Source organism: Morone saxatilis, unplaced genomic scaffold (genome assembly GCF_004916995.1).
Source record: "Morone saxatilis isolate NCDOM2014 unplaced genomic scaffold, NCSU_SB_2.0 Contig20, whole genome shotgun sequence".
Classification (NCBI taxonomy): domain Eukaryota; kingdom Metazoa; phylum Chordata; class Actinopteri; family Moronidae; genus Morone; species Morone saxatilis.
Genome location: NW_023339763.1, coordinates 1,478,532 through 1,499,033, shown reverse-complemented (window position 1 = coordinate 1,499,033; position 20,502 = coordinate 1,478,532). Strand labels below are relative to the sequence as shown.

Sequence of the window (20,502 nt, the reverse complement as noted above, 5' to 3'; positions counted from 1 at the left end):
TGTCTAGCGTGTGTGTGTATGTAGTAGTGTGTGTGTATGTAGGCTGGTGTGTGTTGTAGCATGTGGTGTGTTGTATAATGTGTGGTGTAGCTGTGTGTGGTGTGTAGTATGTTGGTGTACGTGTATCGTGTGTGTGTATGTAGCGCTGTGGTGTGTATGTAGCTGGGTGTGTGTGTGTATGTGTGTGTAGCTGTGTGTGTGTGTAAGTATGATTTGTGTTACGTGTATGTGGTAGTGTGTATGGTAAGCTTGTGTTGTGTATGTCGCTGGGTGTGTGTGTAGTATGTGTGTGTAGCTGTGTGTGTGTGTAGTTGTTTGTGTATGTTATGTGTGTGTGGTAATGTGTAGCTGTGTGTGTAGCTGTAGTGTGTGTGGTAGTATGTGTGTGTATGTAAGCCGATGTGTTCTTTAGTTTGTTAATCGATTTTCAGCGCAAAAACTCCAATCCTTGTATATATTGTTGTTATTTTATTCTGTAATAAAACTGCTGTTTTTGTTGGTGTATTATTTTGGGACTTTTATTTTGTTTAATTGTACCTTTTGGCGGTGATGACCGGTGTTGGTGATGTCACTTCCTACACGACCCGAGAATAATTCCCGCGTCCAACTGGCAAAGCAGAAGATGTCTGTCATCCATTTCCATACAAAAAGCCGAACACGAACGCAGAGGTCAAATTAAAGAAGAGTCAGGCCAGGACGCGGCTACGTGTGTGTAGCTGTGTGTGTGTAGTATGTGTGTGTAATGTAGTGTGTGTGTGTATATAGCTGTGTGTATGTAGTATGTGTGTGTAATGGTACGTATGTGTGTGGTATGTGGCTGTGTGTATGTAGTATTGATGTGTTATGTAGCGTGGTGTATGTAGCCTGTGTGTACTGTAGTATGTGTGTGTAGTGTAGCTGGGTGTGTATGTAGTATGTGTGTGTATGTAGCTGTGTGTGTGTAGTATGTGTGTGTAATGTGCTGTGTGTGTGTAGTATGTGTGTGTATGTAGTATGTGTGGTGTATGTAGCTGTGTGTAAACTGTAGTATGTGTCGGTTATGTACTGTGTGTGTGTAGTATGTGTGTGTATGTAGGCTGTGTGTGTATGTAAGTAATGTGTGTGTGTATGTAGTGTGTGTGTATGTAGTATGTGTGTGTATGTAGCTGTGTGTGTATGTAGTATGTGTGTGTTGTTAGCTGTGTGTTGTAATGTAGGGTATGTGTGTGGTAATGTAGCGTATGGGTGTGTGTATGTAGTATAGCAGATGTGTGTAAATGTAAAAGAGCCTGTGTGTGTAGAACAACTGTAGTGTGTGTATGTATGTAGGTATATGTATGTATGTAGCTGTGTGTGTATGTAGGTGTGTGCTATGGTGCGATACGGGGTTGTGTGTGTGTGTGTAATGTGGTTTAGTTCCATGAGCCAGGGTCAGGCATCCGAAGCTGCCTCTAGAAAGAGCCAGAAAGAGCTGACTTAGTATTTATATGAGAGGAAGGTCTGTGTGTGTGTGTGTGTGTGTTTAATGTTTGTGTGTTTGTGTGTAGTGTGTGTTTGTGGTGGGTGTGTGTGTAATAAGTGTGGTATATAGTGTGTATGTAACATAAGTGTGTAGGTTTGTGTAGTATATGTGTGTAGTCGTGTGTAGGAGTGTGGTCTGTAGTAGGGTGTTTGTGTTTTAAGTCGGTGTGTAGTGTGTAGGAGTGTGTAGGTGTGTTGTGTGTGGTGTCTGTGTAAAGGTGTGTGTGTCAGTTGTACTTTGTAGGTGTGTGTAAGATGTCTGTGGTGTACGTCGGTGTGTAGGAGTGTGTGTTAGAATGTCTGTGTAGGTGTGTGTGTTTTATCTGAGCCAGGGGTGAAGCTGGAGCTGCTCCAGCGTCGGTCGCTGTTCGGGGACTTTGGACAAACAAATCCGTAAGAAATCCTGACAGTCTGGAGGGAAAACAAAGGTGAAGGGTCGATCGATCGGACCGCAAACAACAATCAATACATTTATTTTAAAAGTTCCTCTGACCTTCGGACAGCCTGCTGTTGATCTTCATCTTATTTCTGATGAACATTTTGGTATCGAACGATGATTTCCTGTGAACGGATTCGAACAGGACGACTCCCAGCTGCCACACGGTGGTGGGTCCGGCCCTGTAGGTGCAGCGGCTGTACCACTCCGGAGGGATGTGAGCGGGCGTACCTAGAAACACACGATGAGAGGCGAGGATGAGGAGAAGTTTTAAACGTTAACGGCACAAAGAGAGAGAGAGGAGGGTTAGTGACGATATCTTACCGTAGAAGACGCGGTAAAAGGAGGATTGCTTCTTCACGAAGCAGCTCAGACCGAAGTCGATGAGGCGAACGCGCGGGACGTCGGAGCCCGTCTCGATGAGGATGTTCTCCACCTTTATGTCCCGGTGAAAGATACAGTTATCCTCTGGAGGCTGGTTTGCGCCCGCATTTCACCAACTGTTTGAGTGTATGCATCTGCAGAGGAGATAGAGAGAGAGAGAAAGAGGAAGAGAAAGGGAGAGAGGGTTGAGGGAGAGGAAGAAGGAGGTTTGATATCCTTTCATGGCTCTGAAGGCTCTGAAACACTAATTTCAGAGATTTCTAGCAGATTTTTTCTTCCAAATACGTTTTGTTGACCTCTGGGGTTTGTTTACAACCTGTTTTATTGTACTTTGGTTATTATAATCCACAGATTTAAATGTCAAACACTGGGAAAATATGACTTAAATTGGAGCTTCCCATAACTTAAAGTTTAAAGATTGAGAGAATTATTAATTGGGGTGTAGCCCACTAGGGATCACCAAAGTTACGTTTATTTGTGAATAAAGCTAAATGAAATAGATTTTTCTTTAAGTTTAGATAATTTAGGTAATATGTATGAGAATAGAGAATTGTATAAAAAGTTCCTAAAATTATCAGGAAAACTAATCTCTGGTCAATATTCACAGGAAATAAGATTAACTTAAGTTATGAAATCAACAATCAATAAGTTGTTAGAAGAAAGATGGCAGTGTCACACTTAATGTGATCCCTCAGCTCACCTTGGCCTCCTCCTCCGGCAGGGAGCCTCCATTGTCGTCAATGTAGTTCTGCATGTCTTCGGAGGGGACCGGTCTCTCCAGCACCAGGATCAGCTCCTGGCCCAGGTCGTACCAGTCCAGCAGAGACACAGGAGCCGTCGATCCCTCCGGGCCCGTTGTGTCTGCCTCCAGTTTCAACATCACGGCGACCTCCACCGAGAGCTGCTTCCCATCGTCGTCCTGAAACACCAACAGCAGAGCGGAAAGGTGAGGAAGAGGAGCTCAACAGATTCATCAATAATGAATCAATAACACATTCAATCAGCAATCAATACAAAAAAAGCAGTCGGTTGTTGTATACTCACCACTAGTTTGCAGAAGACTTTGTCTTTGGGTATGTGTTTGATAGCAACCTGTAAGACACAAACAGAGTTAGTGTTTCCTATTTTTTAGATGAAAAACAAATAAGATCTTACAGCTAATATTGAGCTCGATTGAACCAGTTACAACAATGGTTGCATAATATATAGCATTGTACAAGATTATCGTCCTTATTTTAAGAGTAAAACCACTCACACAACCTTTCAGTTTAAGTTGTTGGAAATGAAGCAGCTGTTTAATTTTTATATTGTTTTAATAAAAAATGCTAAAAAATAAGAATGTTTCTGGGTGTTTTTGTGCTAATTATTAATCTTTTAATTAAATTAAGGTACAAATTCAACTCTATAAAGTGACCAAAATACTTATTTTAACAGTAATAAGTAACTAATAACTAATTATAACTAATCTTAAATTAGTTTTAATTGCTACAAATAAGAACTTGCTTAAAGTGTTTTGTATTTTTTGTACTTTTAAGGCCCATTAAAGTGTTTCAGTGGTTAGATTTCTGTTGTAAATTAGCATATTTATTTGCTCAATACAAGATTTCTTTGTTATAATAAAGAGGTTTTGTTTCTAGAAGGGCTGTAATTGCAATGTGTGAGTGTGTGTGTGTGTGTGTGAGTGTAACACTTACAGGTAATTTATCTGCTATGCGATATCCAGCGTACACGGATCCGCAGCCTCCTTCACCGAGCTGTTTCTGCTGCTTGTATTTGGCCTGAAATTGAGCTAAACAGACACAAACACAGACATTATTTTAACTTCAGCTGTGAATCAATTACATGTTATTAAATATTAATATCTCACATGTTACATTTAATATAAACCCTCATTAACAGAAGGCCTGCTTTAATCACCACCTACTGACCTTCTGGGGAATTTCTTTTCAAGTCCCATTTGGTAGTTTTATTCTCGTTCAGGTCCGGGATCCTTTTCCTCTTCCAGATTGGTTGTTCTACGTCAGCGGCGGCCTTACTCTTACTGCTCAGCTTCCTCACGCCCCCCAGCACTGTACTGCAGCCTTCTAACGGGTCACTGCTCTCTATGGACGAGGAAAACCAACATTAACATCAGTTAGTTGTAGTCGCATCTCAGCGTGAGTTTGACTTGAGATATGGTTAGCCTAGCTTGGCATAAAGACTCATGCTATAAGCTTAAAAACTAATCTTTAAACTGATAAATATTTTAAGGACATTTCATATTATATTCAATGCAGATTATTTTCTGTGATTATAGCATCAGAGATGAGTTTTACTGATATTTTTAGGTACTTTTAATACTTCATAGGCTTCTTTTTTAGACAAATTCAATGTTTTCTTGACACTTTTTTCATTATTTTATCAGCTGTTTGGTTGTTTGAACTGCATACTGTTCTCAGCAAATACGGGAAATACTATCAAAACTATCGTCCTGTCGTCCTTCTTAGACTCTACAAATAACAAAACATAAAGAAACATTAGTTAGTTGTGTATCGTAGTCAGTCACTGGATGAAACTGTCTCATACCTTATCAGGGAGAGAAAAAGCAGATTTTGACCTCGAGGGACGACTATTATTATGTGTTAGGCTTTTATTTGCCTCAGTTCTACCTTTAATAACTGGTCTTTAATTCCTTTTACACAGAACTCTTCCTCAGCAAAGACGGAAAATCTAATTGTTCATTTAAATCATTACAAATATAACTTGTTGAATACCACATCGATTCATTTGATCATCTGACACTTTGGTGCCTGATAGTTTCTGTAAAATGAACGATTGAATTGTGAAACTGATCTAACGATGTGCAACATGTATTGGTGAAAGTTTAAACATTTAAATTTGTGTTGGTGATACGTTGAGTTTTAAGAGGTTTTACACATCCAAAGAACTTCTATAAAATCCAGATCCACCATCTATTGAAGACCAGCGTCTATTAGGGACCCTGCCTTTAAAGGATCTTATTTTCCATGCCCACTCTAATCTAATTTCCTGCCAGTCAGAACATCATTCATCATAAAAACTGTCATGGTCTGCGTCTGCCATGAAGCTGCTTGGCTCCTGACTACAAGAAAGCTGCAAGCCTGCAAAAGTTTGTGACTTAAGTCATTTAAGTTAAAGTTAACATGAAGTTAAATGAGGTTTAACTAAACACAAACAGTGCTTATAATGGGAACCTATAAATAAAAGTAGGGTTTCTCAGGATAATCCACTAACAGTAAACAGTTTCTATTGGAGCTATTTTCTATTTTACTTAAAGAAGTGTGTTTAGTGGATTATCGATTCAAGAGATGTTTCTTTTAATCTTTGGAGAAAGAAGTTAATTTGTCAATGCTGTAAGGACTGAAAATGAAATTCAATTAACCTCCATTGCACTAGTGTGAACACAGAAACTGAACAGACAGGTATCGCAAAACTAGCAAAAGAAATCCTATTTTTTGGTGAACTGAAGTCCATTTAGATCAATATACCAAAACCCCAAAACCCATAAACATGTCTGTGCTTTCTGTAATAATGAATCTGAAGCTTGAGTTCTGCAAACTGACGATAAACGAGATGCATTTCACACAATGATCTGACCTTTGTTGCCAGTGTCTGTTGAGGTGGACGCTGTTTCATTGTCGTCCTGGGTACACGGACCCTCTCCGTCCTCTCTGACTTTACATTCCTCCTTAAAGGTGTTTTGGGGATCAGATCCAACCACCCTCGCCCTCTTCCTGGACACCTTCTTCTCAGGACTGGCCTTCCTTTTAGTTCTCAGGGTCCTGACATCCTTCTCAGACTCTGCACTTGTGTTGCCGTTAGTGCTCTCTACAAATAAGAAAACATTAAGAAACATCAGTTAGTTGTGTATAGTAGTCAATCATAGGATGAAACTGTCTCATAGACGCCTTAAAGTCTCTACCTACTAACTCCACCTGATAACTCGATGGACGATTATTATTATGTGTTTTGCTTTTATTGCTTCAGTTCTGCCTTTAATAACAGATCTCTACTTCCTTTAGCACAAAACTCTTCCTCAGCAAACACGAAAATTCAATTTATTCATTTAAAACAATACAAATATTACATTCAATACCATATCGATTCATTTGATCATCTGATACTTTGGTGCCTGATCTAACGATATGTAACATAGTAAAAGTTTAAACATTTATTCATACTGTAGTCAATCACAGGATGAAACTGTCTCACAGATGCCCTTAAAGTCTCTACCTGATAACCGGATTGGGACAACCGGATCTCAAACTTACCCAGAGAACAGCGAGTCTTGATCTTCTGGGGAGATTCTTTCTCCATGATGAAGATAAAATGATAAACGAGTGTATGCAGATGCAACGCTTGTATCTTTGTGAGTGTTACCCACAGTGAGTTCTGAAGGTCTAAAGCACGGAACACAGAACCTTCCAAAGTGAGCTGTCATCATCAGATTAAAGCAAAGTGTTCTGGAATATGCAAATTAGGCTTTAGAATGTGTGTGTGCGTGTGTGTGAGAGAGAGATATTGCGTAATATAATCCATTTTATTACCAATATTCATAATGTTATTGTTTTTTTGTGTCTGCTCTTGAACTACGAGCGTCTGTGTTGTTTGTTTTTTAAATAGTATGTCCAGAATAAAGCTGCCATTAATATTAATACTTTATTTGTTATTATTATTGGTGCATGCTAATAAATGATCAATTATAGTGTGATTAATTATCAGTTACTATTTATTCATTATTCATTACTCTTCTGTCATATATTGTAGCATACATTTATATATATCTATATTGTATTATAATGTACATACTTGACCACGGCCAATCTTCCCCTCAAGAAATAAGCACGATTTCTGACTCTTAACTCGTTTGTGTCTTTAAAAGTGTTTCAGTACTTTTGTAGCTTCTCACTGAAGCTCTGTGGTTTGAAGTTTAGTGTCTCTCCGTCTTGTACCTTTATATATTTGCTTTATTTTACTGCTTTCAGCTGTTATAGGATTTGTGTTACAGTTTTTTCAAGTTGCTAACACACTAAAATGACATGCATAGCACAAATTATTTAAACGACACACAGAGAGCATAAAACCTCCTTCAAGTCGCCCAAAGACTCTAAACACATTTTCTGCTTTACACACATTTGCAATTCAAAATGGCACTTTTAAACTGCACGAAACACGCGTTCTCTTGCATAAGACACAACAATCTGACATAAAGTCACATGTTTTCCATTTCAAAAACACTGCCATCAAAATGAACACTTACTATGAGCTAATTGCCCAAATATGGCCAACCTGCCAAAACACCTCAGATGGTTCATTTACCAGCTTCAATCAGGATAGTAAGCACTAATAAAAAGGAACCATAGTCTTTTTCTTTTCTAACATTTTTCTGCAATTTTCTTTTTAGTTTGCTGTTTGTTTGAGCATATTGTTTCAGCTCCCAATTAAATATATTTCAACAGCCGTTTCAACAGCGGTGTGGTGTGCTGTGTGTGTGTGTGTATCTGCAAATATTCTGTGCATGTGAACAATCTAAGAACTGTCTACAATTTGAACTATTTTAGTATTATGGCAGAAGCATACTAAAAGATGAGAATGCTTTTCATTACGCCTAACACTGTGTGTGCGGTTAGACAAAAATCTCGGTAATATGAATGAAGTCGTTGGTGCAAAAAACGTTGATTTTGATGAACCGATATGTAGTTCTGGTTCCAGGCCTCATTTTGCAGGATATATGATGTATTTTTGCGGTGTTGGTGGTGTGTTTGTGAATTGTGTTAAGTATTTTGATAAAACCAGCCTAGTTTGCAAAATTGTGTTTTAGCAATTGGAAAAAACTGTAAGTTACTGCTGATGAAAACCCAACATTTGCTAATTTTGCTGCTTCACAATGAAAGCTTTAAATAAATATATATATCAGGAGACTTTTATTGTGAAGAATTTATAGGAAACTATATGAGTATCAACTAATTATTACCTATTCTTCAATAATAAACAAGTTTTCATACTGCACTATACTATTTGTGCTTTAGAACGTAACCGTCATGAAACAATTTAGAAAATAACATGCTTTGTTGTCGTCAACGCTGCTCCCTCTCTTCATTCTAACTTGTGCTCTCTCAACCAGCCCCTGAACTGCCAAGTCAAACCGAGTCGAGCCAAGTCAGCATGTGTGTGTGCGTATTGATCAGTATTGGTCAGGGTACAACTTTGACCCATACTTATAGTTAATACAACAACTATTAGATAGATTAGAGAATTTGTACAGACATTCGTGGTCCCCAGAGGATGAATCTTACTGGTTATGGTGACCCCGACTGTTCCTCTATTTCCACCAGCAGGTTTCAGATCTTCAGCATTATATATTCATAATAAAGCTGTTGAAGGAAATCACTTCTGACCTTTTACTTTTTTACTTTTAGAACAACCAACCAGCACTTTTTTAGTGAGAAAGCTTAATTATTGAACCGGTTTGACTCTTATTCCCAGTCTTCTCCCACTGAAAGAGTGCAGCTATAACGAAGACTGAGCTGGTTGAGGAGACGAAATTTACAGTTCGTACAGAATACACTTTATCTTTATTGACTGTGTTAACATTTAGAAAAAACGATAGTGACTGAGGAACATTTAGACAACGTTTACAGCAGGATGCATGAGAGTTATGGTACAGGGCTGGAAACTAACTCAAAATGCCAGATAATCAGTTAATCAGCCGACGATTAATTGGGATTATCTATATTTATGAAGATGTGACGTTATTATAATAATAATTATTCAAACATAAAGATAACTAACTGTACAAAACAGACACCCAGACACACACACACTTTTGTCCTGCTTCTACATTGGCTTTTTCGAGAACAACATGTACTCAGTCCCAGCAGAGCCTGAATGAGCGACTGTGTTCTCCGTCCTGCCCAGTGTCACAAATCATGCTGATCGTCAGGGACGAAAACAAAGCTTGAGTCCCAAGATGAAGGCAGAGAAGGAGGCTCCTTCAAAAGCCAAAATAATTTCCCAGATTTTATTGCTCATGTGTCTTGGTTCCTTCAATTCAGGTAGGTCACATTTTCTAAGTAAGAATTTGAAAATTGCAGATATAAACAAATTTTTTAGCACTGTTTTGCCAAGAAATGGTCTGTTTCACTTTCATGTTCATGGACTCTGCCTGAAAGATTTTGTAAAGTAACTAAAAGATGATTAATGAAGTCTGATTTGTATTTTGTGGGTCAGTTTGTTTCAGTATGAGTGAGTAACTGCATATATGATTTAGTAATAATTCTTTACTCCTTACTAATTACTCGGTGAAACAATCAGAGGATCCTCCCACTAGATTTTGGCAATAAAAACTTCAAATTCTTAGTAGATTTTAAAATAACTGAGACGGCTGTGCTTTCACAATACTAGCTGAGGGATTGGAGGAAAATACCAACAGCAGTGGCTAAGATATGTTGAGTGTTTGCAACCATCCAGAGTGATTTTAAAGTTGAAAACTTAACATAAATATAAATCTACAGAGTTTAACACAGTATGATATGAAGCTTATGGTTCAATATTATACATAATATTGTTGCAATAACGAATCAATCCTACTCATCCTACGCACCAGTCTCATGAAATACTTTGCTCTGTTCGATGCATAATATTATAACATGTTACAACAGATTATGGCACCAGCAAAAGAGTTAATCTGACAACACTCTGAGAACATTACAGACATCACAAAGGTTGCATTTGTTGTTGGGGTATTGGATTGCATCAGACTGTGTGGGTGCTTTTACAGTCCTGTGCCCACCCTTTGTAAGTAATACAGTAATTGTGCCTACAGGCTGTACCAGAACCAGTGTTTTCAGATGTTTAGTTATTTTCAGCTGTGTCTCATCACTGTCCTGCTATTGTTGTGGCTAGCAGCAGAGTCACTGAGCTGCTCTGTTTCTGCAGAGCTAGCATGGCATCTGGATTGATCCCCAGTGCTCTTTTCATGAACTGCCAACAAGGAAATTTGAACAAACAATCCCCACTTTTGTTGGCTCATGCTGGCCCATCCCAAGGACTGACAGCTGTTACCATGGTAATGTGGATGGGCCATGCAAACTGGCTCCAGTATACAGCAGTGATGGGGCGTGATGCCCACACTAGCCTTCAGCTAACTACTTTATCACTCACTATAGATACTATATATAACTATGTGCACTGTGACTAATAATACCTGTATGCAAAAAAATCTTAATTATTCCTAAAGCTATTGCAAAAGACAGCCCAGTATCCCTACATTGCATTCATATTGGATGTTTTCACAGTGCACAATGCATTATGTCTAATGCCAACAGACAGTGCCAATGCAGGAAGTGGTGTGTCCTTTATGGAGAATGTAAGAGTGTGAAGCTTCCTGAACCCACTGAGGGTTGAAAGTTAATGTTTGTTATTTGCATTGTGCAGATATTAAAGAAATAAATAATCTTTACTTTTCTGAACATGGAAACGGGCTAGTTTCCAGAATTGTCCAATATTAGCATTGTGTCCAAGGTTGGAGTAGTATTATGTGTCAGCTTTGTTACATAATTGAACATGCCTCAAACATAGTTCCTGCAGATTTATGAATATGATAGTTAAAGGGATAGTTCAGGTTTTTAAGACGCACTGAGAAACAGCCCTTCTAGAAACAAGCCAAATATTCTTAAATATATTCAAATTTTCTTGTATTGAGCAAAAACATTTTGCAAATGGGGTAATTCAATTTTGCTTGGCTACAATTCTTGCATTATACATTATACATCTAGCATTATGCATTATACATCTAGCATTATACTCTAACCACTAAAAGACTGTAATGAACCTTTCATTTTATATTAAAACAATGAAACAGCTGCTTCATTTCCAACTCTGGGACGAGACCACTTTCTCTTAAACTGAGAAGTTGTGGTCTTACTCTTAAAATAAGGAAAATAATCTTGTTCCTCGGCCGGGATATTATGGAAACCATAGTTGTAACTCTTTAAATGTAGCTCAATATTAGCTGTAATATCTTATTGAGACAAAGTTAGATATATTACCTTAAAGCCAGAATACTTTTCTAATGCAAAACATGCTTGACAAGATTATTTGGCTTTTTTAGACAAAAAAAAGAGACTCTTTTCCCAGAAACAAGACTTTTTTTACTTTCTTGAGATTCCATTTTTGGAGTAAAGCAATATCTGTATTAGGAAAAATATGTGTTTTTTTGAACATTTAAGAATGTAAACTTATTCCAACAAACCTCCCATATAAAAGTATGAACCCAAAAAAGAGCATAACACCGTCCCTTTAACATATTATTTCTCTGTTTGCAGTAAAATTTGGTGAAGAGTGCATTATGACTTGTTTAGGACTCGAAGCTCAAAGTTTAGTTTAGTTTAACTTGGGATTTTCCTGTATTGACTTGGGACTTGAGTGCAGAGACTTTCTTGTGGCCCCACCTCTGCTTTGTAGGGTAGCATTGATGTGTCATTGGATATTAACATTCAACAAAATGCCTATCAGCCAATTACAACATGAGGTTAAAACTCACAGTTTGTTTCTCTACAGGTGGGGTTCTGGCAGTGAATATGACTATACCCAACACTCTCATTAGAGGTACAGTAGGAGGGGAGGCCCTTCTGTCCGTCCGCTACACTAGTTTCAGCGTTGACCTGCCAGTCATCAAGTGGCAGCTCAAGAGGGAAAAGGACGTCACTGTTGTCCAGTCAATTGGAACTGACATCATCGGGACCCTGAGGCCTGACTATCGTGACCGCATCCTGGTGTTTGAGAACGGGACTCTGCTTCTCCACAACCTCAGACTCTCTGATGACGGAACTTATGACGTGGAGATCTCCATCACAGACGACACCTTTACGGGAGAGGGCAGCATCACACTCACTGTGGATGGTAGGAGGACATACGGTCTATTGTAAGAAGTTAAAGTTAATGTTCGGGTACAATCACACATAGACTCCAACTTGTTGGGTTTCTTCTCCATGCTCAGAGAAAAAGCTTTGATAGTCCATGAGATCCCGCAAACTTGCAATCCTCTGCTCTATGCTCAGAATATGAGTGTGGATGATGGCGGCTTTCAAAGATATTTTTTTTTTGTTTAATTTCTTGCGCTACCACTAAGGTATCTCTGCTGCTAACGCACCATTTTACCTGTAGTGAGTGGGAGTACAGAGATTGGTCAGGGACATGTTTATCTAAGCTTTGCTCAAACATGGGAAGCAGAAGGAAGCCGCTAACCTTGATCCATCAAAGGTGAAAAAATGATTTACTCTCCTCTGATTCAGAAGTGGCACAGCAAACACACATTTTCCCCCAAAATGCTGAAATGTACTAAAGCAATGTCCAAACTTTGCAAAATAATTGACAGATTTAAAGGGTTCTCAAAATAGGGTTTTTGGGGCTAACAAGGGTAACTTGAACCGGGTTGTGGGTTGCCAAGTTGCGGTGACAGATGGACTGAAGTAGTGTGTGGATTGTGTTTCAAAGACAACTTTGGTGATGCCAGAAAAACTCTGTGTATGATAATTATTCATATTAAAGTTTGAGGGCCTGCAAATTATGGGACTTTCCCAGGAGAGACGACCTTGAGTGTTGGCAGGTACGGCGTTTTCTCTTTGGATGATCAGGCTTCTGTTCAGCTTGTAGGACGGTGGAGTTATGCCGGGAATAACATGGGGTCTCTAGAAACCATGTTGCTTGATAAGTAGCATGAAGTGAAGTGCAGGTGGCATATGAGACTGCAGGTATGACTACGAATTAATCAGCTGATAATCAAAGAGCAGCAGGTGGTGGAGATGCTGGTGTAAACCTTCTGTTCTTGGCTGACAAGTGTTGGCAAACAGAACTTTACAGTTTCTATCTGGATTCAGCCACTACAAGCAGCTATGATATGTTTTTTAGTCTATATTGTTTATGATGCTGTTGGTACGGGCGGTAGTTTACTTGCTGCACAGAGACGTCAAATCACATCAGCACGAGTGCTGTTATATTTGCCAAATTGAAATGAAGGGGAAACAGGCACAAACCAACTCTGTGCCGGAGCAGGTTAAATATTTCCCACTATAGCAGGTAAGAAAATAGGATAGTTAGGATCTAAGGATCGAAAATGATTCTTTGGGTATGTGCTCGTGTGTGTGTTTATGGTCTACATTACTAGCTATTGTGTGGGAAGCAGCACTGGCTGGCATTACAATACGACTGAGGTGACCACAGTCACTTGTTGGAGGAGTACAGGCCTGCTCCAGACAAAAAAAGACTGGAGGGACTCCAACAGGGACAGATCTCAAATTGCCATCTTTTCACAGGCAAGAATGTTAGAGGAAAATGCTCCCTAATGTATTTCAGCTCAGTGATAATGAAAGAATGGCATCACCCCTGCCCACAAAGAGGCCTATGTGAAGGTCACCTGTATCCTGAAGAAGAGTAGGAGGGAGCAACAATGTTCCACCGGAGCCAATCTGTGTCAGGGAGAACATTTCTTCCTACTCGACTGCTGAGAATGCAATCCTCTGCCAACCGATGCCCTAAAACCTAAGAGCCATGTACAATTATTTCAATGTTTCCATCAGCTAATGTCAGGATTCTTCCAAAATTTATTACCTTAATAACATAATCAACAACAACAATAACAACAGTACTACAAGTTTAGTGGTAGTTTCAGACCTGGAACTTGAGTATCAAGACTTGAAACTTACTTTCGTCTTGCAAAACATTGCAATATATGCCATAGACTTTATTAGGGTTGAATGAGTACTTGGCTGAAATATCCGGATATCAATTTTAATTAACAACTTCCAGTCCAGGTTTTATTTCCGAGTACAGATTTAAATACAAATCATTCAGTTTTTCGAGATACAGATAATGGTTTACTCGCTCGTCCCAAGTCTATAAATATTCATAGCACTTCAGTCTAAAGCCCAACAGATAAAAACAGTCCAACATTATCGGCTGATAAGAGGTTATTACAGATAAGCTGGTATCTGTGTATATGTTGTGCAATGAGTAGCAAGAAATTTCAGCTTATAAATGTAAAAAATCTGCTTCATACAGTGGTTTCGAAACAGCATATCTATACGTTTTCCACGACAAAGCCTAACCCTAACTGTAAAATGTCGACTTTTAATTTTTTTTAACTAGCTGCAGGTTTGGGTAGGACAAGACAACTCCAAGGCACATTCTTTTAAACAATTGAAATGCCTTTATTGTCATGGCATAATCAGATTAGACCTACAAACAAATTCTGACACGTTTCGGCAAGCCGTCCTCAGTTGGGTTGACTCCCTTCCCTACTATGAAACCACAATGTTGGCCGGTATGCCTCAGGGTAACCATACATCCTGCATCACACATGGAGTGTTTACTGTTGTTTTTTGTCTATTCACAGAGTCTATATCCAGGCCCTATATCAACATGGAGTCTTCATCGGTCCTGGAGCTCAGCGAAAACGTCATCCTCAACTGCTCCCATGACAATGGAACCAGGACTACGTATAGGTGGTTCAAAGGTGGAAAGCCACTGACGAACGTGACGAGGTTCGTCTTGTCGACTGACCAGAAGTTCTTGACCATCACTCGGGTGTTGATGGCAGATGATGACGTCTACAACTGCATGGTGGAGAATCCTGTGGGCAATATGACAAGTCTGCCTATCAGGCTGACCGTCTACAGTAAGTGATATAGTTATGGGTTGCAGTGCCGACAAAAGTTAAATGATCTTAGATCTGATAGACCAAGTCAAAAAACATTAGAAATGTCATATTTTAGCAACAATTCAACAAGAACTCAAAGTCATTATCTTTTGAAAAAGTAGTTTCTTTGACGTAATTAATAGTTACTGTAGCACAAACACTTTGATGGGCAGTGGCTCTAAAAGAAGAGTGGCTTTAAAAGAAAGTCATCCACCCTCGAGTCATGTGTCACATGGGTGACACTAACTTAAAGTACTGCCCTCATGACAAAACTTTTAAAGAAAATGTTAAGGGATCATAACTGATTACAATTAATTCTGAGGGGGGCATGAATGTGTGCACCAAATTTCAAGGCAAATCAATACAAATGTCAACCTCACGATGGTGCAACAGGAAAGGTCAGGTGATCACAACAGGTGGATATCATTATCTATTCTGCTTATTGGCTTATTGGCTTTTCAATTTTCAGCATCAACACAAATGTTTAATTATCTATGAGCCCAATCACAATGTAGAAACTGAGTATAGGTATAGTAGTTTGAGTTTCTTTGTGAAATGAAGCCACACTTTGGACAGTTACTTGCCATAACTCTTTCTTCAAGTTTCTGCTGTGTAGACACCAGTTTGTTCAAGTTACAAGTTATTGTTTTGCAATGCGCAAGAAAAACATGCCTATTTATAAATAAAAATAGATAAAGCTTTGAGGCGTACAATTCTGATGGATAGTACAATTTGGAACAAATTCCCATCCCTAATGATCGTATCAGGACCACAAATGACTGTACAAAACGTTGTGCCAGTTAAGTACATATTCAGATATTTTACATGATTGTTATAACTGAACCAGGAAATAGGACTCGAAAGAACAACTCAAGACACAAGAGCTGAGTCAAATAAACTTTGCTGCCAGATTTTGCAAATATATATTGAACAATAACTTTGCTGTATGTTCGTGTTGTTCTGTTCACTGTTAATGTTCATTAACTGTAATTTTACATATACTACTAGGAAGAAGTTCCCTCTATATTATTCTTTCCACTGGAGGCATCTTCCTCCTCATCACATTGGTAACAATATGTGCCTGCTGGACACCTTCCAAAAAGTAAGAATTTCTATCAGCTTTTTTAACCAAATCTAACTAGACTGATTTTAGAAAGGCATTATTACATAACATCAATGAATTGATGCCATTTTGTCTTTATTAGGCCAAAACATCCACCTAGAAAGCCTCTCTCCAGGTTCCATCACTCACCAATCAGTCACACGGGTATAGTATTGTTATACTTAATTAATATTACACTATACTGGAATAATCCCTTGAGAAATGTGTGTGAATGACAGCCCAATGTTTTGTGCTTTGCCATAGAGGACCTGCTTCCAAAAGAGCATAATGGAATAAATGCCGTAACTTCACTTTACATCCTGCAGCAAAAGGTATTTATGTCATTATCACTATGATTTTATTACATTCTGTGACTCACAAAAGGTAGCGAGACTAAATATCAAGCAACACTAGCATCCCCTGGAGGATTATTAGTTAGTACTGAGTGCTCGGAGTTTAATGAGCACCAGTGAGTGCTTTAAGGACTTTAATTCTGCCCTACATCAGTGATTCCCAATTAGGGGTTCTTGTACCCAAGGGGGTAATTTTGCTATTGCAGTGGGGTACATGGAGAGATTGTGAACAATTAATTAGATGTTACTGCAATTAAGAGCTAAGCTAAGTAAACGAGCTAAGGAGAGGAAATGGCTAGCTAAAAGTGAAGGATAAACTGTTGAAATAGATCACTAAAAGTAATCAATAAATAGTTGTAACGTCCAGCTCTTGTCACTCCTTGTAGTAGTAGTACGAATGTAAAATGCTAAAGCGAGTCCTCGTGTGTTAATATACTCGGCGTCCTGCCCAAGTAGATCTGTGATCTGTGTCAAAGACTGACTAACTTTCCTGTGAAATAAAATAAATGCGTCAGCTGATCGGCTCTTCTGATCGGCGTTTATAGAGATTGCTGATCAAAATGATCCACTTTTATATGAATAATAGTTAAATAACATCTCGTTTGTAATTGAATATATTAGCAGCATAGATGTTGGTGTTGATGAAGGGATACTTGAGTTCATCGTAATCATTGCCTTGCATTATTACTGGATTTTGTTTGGGTTGTACACAGTCTAAAAGAAATACCTTGCAGACGTTCCTCAGAGCTGAAAGAACATTAATGTATTATTAAGCCTGACAGGCCAATGAGTGTTCATATCAGGCAATCTAGGAGGCTTTTCAAAATTTATAAATACTGTTTTATAATACTGTTTAGGATCTGGGCTGAAGTCTTCTTGTTTTGCAGGATCCCTCCATGGACGACTCATCCAGCAACAGTATTGGATCTCCTTCTGAACTTGACAACCCGCCGTGCTACACAGTTCACGGTTCCCCCAAATACACTGGTTCTCAGTCTAATGGGTCCCCTGCCCGGTCCCCCCACAGGTACACCTGAAAAGCTCATCGGGTTTAACTCAACGCATCGCGGCAAGTGGAAGGTCAGACGTCCTACGGTATACTGCTCCTGACTCTGCAACTTCCTGTACATCCGCCCGGAGTTTGAGAAATATCTCAAAACTATTTCCTGGGGTTTTACAGTAATATCATTACTGCCTGTTGATCTGTTTTTATTAAAGGAAACTGTAACTTAAATATAAGTTGCTTTTAAGGTTAAGGACGCAGCCTGTAGAGAAATACCAAGGCAGTGTTTAAACAGCTTTGAAGCCTATATTTACCACTTACCACCATCATTGTCAGTTTCTGGAACTACAAAAGCCCAAATTTGGGAAATGGCATGAAGTCTGCATTAAGCTGAGGTGGGGTCGGTAAGATGCAACTGTCAAACTGTAGTGTGATAAAGATCCTTCTCTTTACATTTTTTTAATTAAAAAATCATCACCAAACAGGAAGAGGGTTTGTTGTTTGTTAATGTTAAAAAAAATATATAGTTTGTAAAAAATCACGCTCAGAAATTCTACTCTGTTACAGTGATACGTGTGATGTTTTCTGTAGTGTTAAATAAAATCTAGCAGTTTTACTTTGTAATATTTTGTTTGCTTTAGTTCTTCTACGTGATTTAATAGCATTTTCAATGAGAAGAAGGAAAATGCCAAAGGTGTAGTGCTGCCAGAGCGCACCCGAACGAGGAAATAGAATAATCGCAGTTTGCATAATCTAGTTAAAATTAATTTAAATTATTTTTAAAGGCTTAAAGATCCAGCCGTAACTAAAGCATATGGCATTCAAGAGACCCAAAATCGTCATATTGACATTTAAAGGTCCAGGAGTGTAACATTTAGGAGGATCTATTGGCAAAAATGGAATATAATATCCATAGGTATGTTCTCATTAGTGTATAATCACTTGTATGTAGGAATCGTGTTTTTGTTACCTTAGAATCAGCCGTTTTTATATAAAAAGGGAGCCGGTCTTCTTCAACGGAGTCTGCCATGTTTCTACAGTGTTTTATTTGAAAGGCAAGTGGTATTCAGTTGGTTGCGTTTTGCAACTTCACCACTAGATGCCACTAAATCCTACAGTACACAGTGGATCTTTAGTTGATTGATTCATGACATCAACTCATGTATTGAGTTAAGATGCAAGAAAAGCTTCCACTCCAGAACGCCTGCAGAACATGAAAGCTTGCTTAGCTACATTTTTCACAGCCTGTATTAGACGAGCTTGACCTCTGCATGGACTGAAACTCATCCTCAGAATGGATGTTCTGAATGCGGCTTCATTTTCTTTGCACAAGTAAGTAAGTGAAGTGAGTCAAAACACAAACTGCTTGTTTATACTATATAGCTTAATGCCACCCAAATTAAACCTACTATCTAACTACTATGGTATTGTCATAGGTGCACTTCGGTACTTAAACAAAAAGCACTACACCTTTGCACAAAGCCATGTTGGTGGAGGGGCCATGGTATTTAGATTTTATACAAACTTTAATAAAATGTGAAATTCTCAAAACTCAAAAGAATGTTTCTTGTAATATTTTTACTGTACTCTTCAGACTCCTTCAGTCTTTACATGCATCTTGACTTACAATAATTTAAATTAACCATAAAACTCCGGCCAATAGTGATTCCTTTCTCTGCCCTGGGCCCAACATACAAAAACCTAAAGGTCTCATACCCGAGAAAGTCTGTAAAGCCAACATGAAGGACAACACCATAACCCCCCAAATTCTCCCAGACACAGAGCTGATTGTGCCCGCTACAGACAATTCCACAACATCAACTCTGTAGCACCAGGCCAGACATCAGTAAGTCAGAAGCAGGTTGGAGGAGATTTTAAGCAGAGAAACTTCATATCTTAAAGCGGTAATGGTAATAAACATTGTAATGATGATATTACTTTATTGCTTTTTGTCAGTTTCAAAAATCAAGGTTTGGTGGCTCCAATGTGGCAGCAGCAAAACCGAACCTGAATGTCCCGAGAAAAGCTTCTCAGGTTAGTATAAAAGACAATGACTTCAGTTTCACAAAGACCTAATGTTGTTTGAGAAATTGTCGAACCTCGCCACCAAGAGAGTCAACATAAGGGAATGTGTCTGTCAAGTAACAGGCTGCTCATATAAGAGCACTCGACTGGACAGGCACCTGTAAAAGAGGAGATGGAGTTGTACCTCGATAACATCAGACAAGACCTTGACACTCCTGGCTGCCCTCAGGGCGACAGACCCATCGCGCCCCATAGCAACAGCCCTAGATCTAGAGGTCAAAGAAGTGAGGTGCAAGTCCCTTAAGACATCCAGGAGGGTCTGTGTGCCAACCATGACTGTGTGCCCGCACAATGGACATCAGCCGACAACATCGAGAAGTTTAAAGCTAAAACCCAAAAAATTGTGAAGGAGCTCGGTGCCAACAGGTACCAATACATGAAATTTGAAAAGCAGTACCGTCGGCTGGGGGGATTGGAGAGAAGCTGGCTAGCCCAAGGCCAAAGTATACATACACTCTCTAAATCGTCCAGATACCTATGTAAGCGATACTTCTTCAGAGGTTGAGTTCAATGTCATTGCTTGATTTGTTCGGGCAGAACAAAAAACCTTTTCCTCGTCCCGTGGTACAAGTGCCACCATCTTTCTTTAAAGTTTGAGTTCGATGTCATTGCTTCATTTGTTCGGACAGAAAAAAGATATTCCTCTTCCCGTCGTACAGCAAATGTCTCAATCTTTACATTTATTTGAAAATTTCCGCTGTTAAATGAGCATGTACGCAGACTAACACTGGTAGCCATTTTCCATGTTTAGGTCACTGTTAATTCCAGTGGTTTGCACCCATCTCGTCCCTTCGATAGTTCAGTTGGCAGAGCGGAGGACTGTAGGATGTTCATAGCAGGAATCCTTAGGTCGCTGGTTCAATTCCGGCTCGAAGGATCTGTATTTAGTTGGTGTCCTATGGTTGTATCTCATAATCGTTACAT

The 20,502-nt window shown here is 39.0% G+C and overlaps 2 protein-coding genes and 1 non-coding gene across 3 annotated transcripts; 2 read left to right on the top strand and 1 right to left on the bottom strand.

Moving 5' to 3' along the window:
* Nucleotides 1–1,770: 1,770 nt before the first annotated feature.
* LOC118331715 (serine/threonine-protein kinase pim-1-like) lies at nt 1,771–6,655 on the bottom strand. The gene is made up of 9 exons (XM_035666781.1): nt 6,610–6,655; nt 5,936–6,166; nt 4,249–4,422; nt 4,015–4,109; nt 3,365–3,412; nt 3,017–3,239; nt 2,261–2,419; nt 1,994–2,167; nt 1,771–1,911 (listed from the first exon to the last, which is right to left on the bottom strand). Exons 1-9 carry the CDS (start codon nt 6,653–6,655, stop codon nt 1,820–1,822), a joined length of 1,242 nt encoding a protein of 413 aa, XP_035522674.1. The 3' UTR covers nt 1,771–1,819.
* Nucleotides 6,656–9,230: 2,575 nt separating this feature from the next.
* LOC118331165 (hepatocyte cell adhesion molecule-like) lies at nt 9,231–18,447 on the top strand. Its single transcript, XM_035665951.1, has 7 exons — nt 9,231–9,393; nt 11,900–12,241; nt 14,733–15,014; nt 16,044–16,137; nt 16,241–16,302; nt 16,402–16,469; nt 17,378–18,447. Exons 1-7 carry the CDS (start codon nt 9,309–9,311, stop codon nt 17,525–17,527), a joined length of 1,083 nt encoding a protein of 360 aa, XP_035521844.1. The 5' UTR covers nt 9,231–9,308; the 3' UTR covers nt 17,528–18,447.
* A 1,919-nt stretch (nt 18,448–20,366) lies between these two features.
* Nucleotides 20,367–20,455, top strand: trnay-gua. The gene is given in 2 exon segments: nt 20,367–20,403; nt 20,420–20,455. It is a non-coding gene; the product is annotated as a tRNA-Tyr (tRNA).
* Nucleotides 20,456–20,502: the final 47 nt, after the last annotated feature.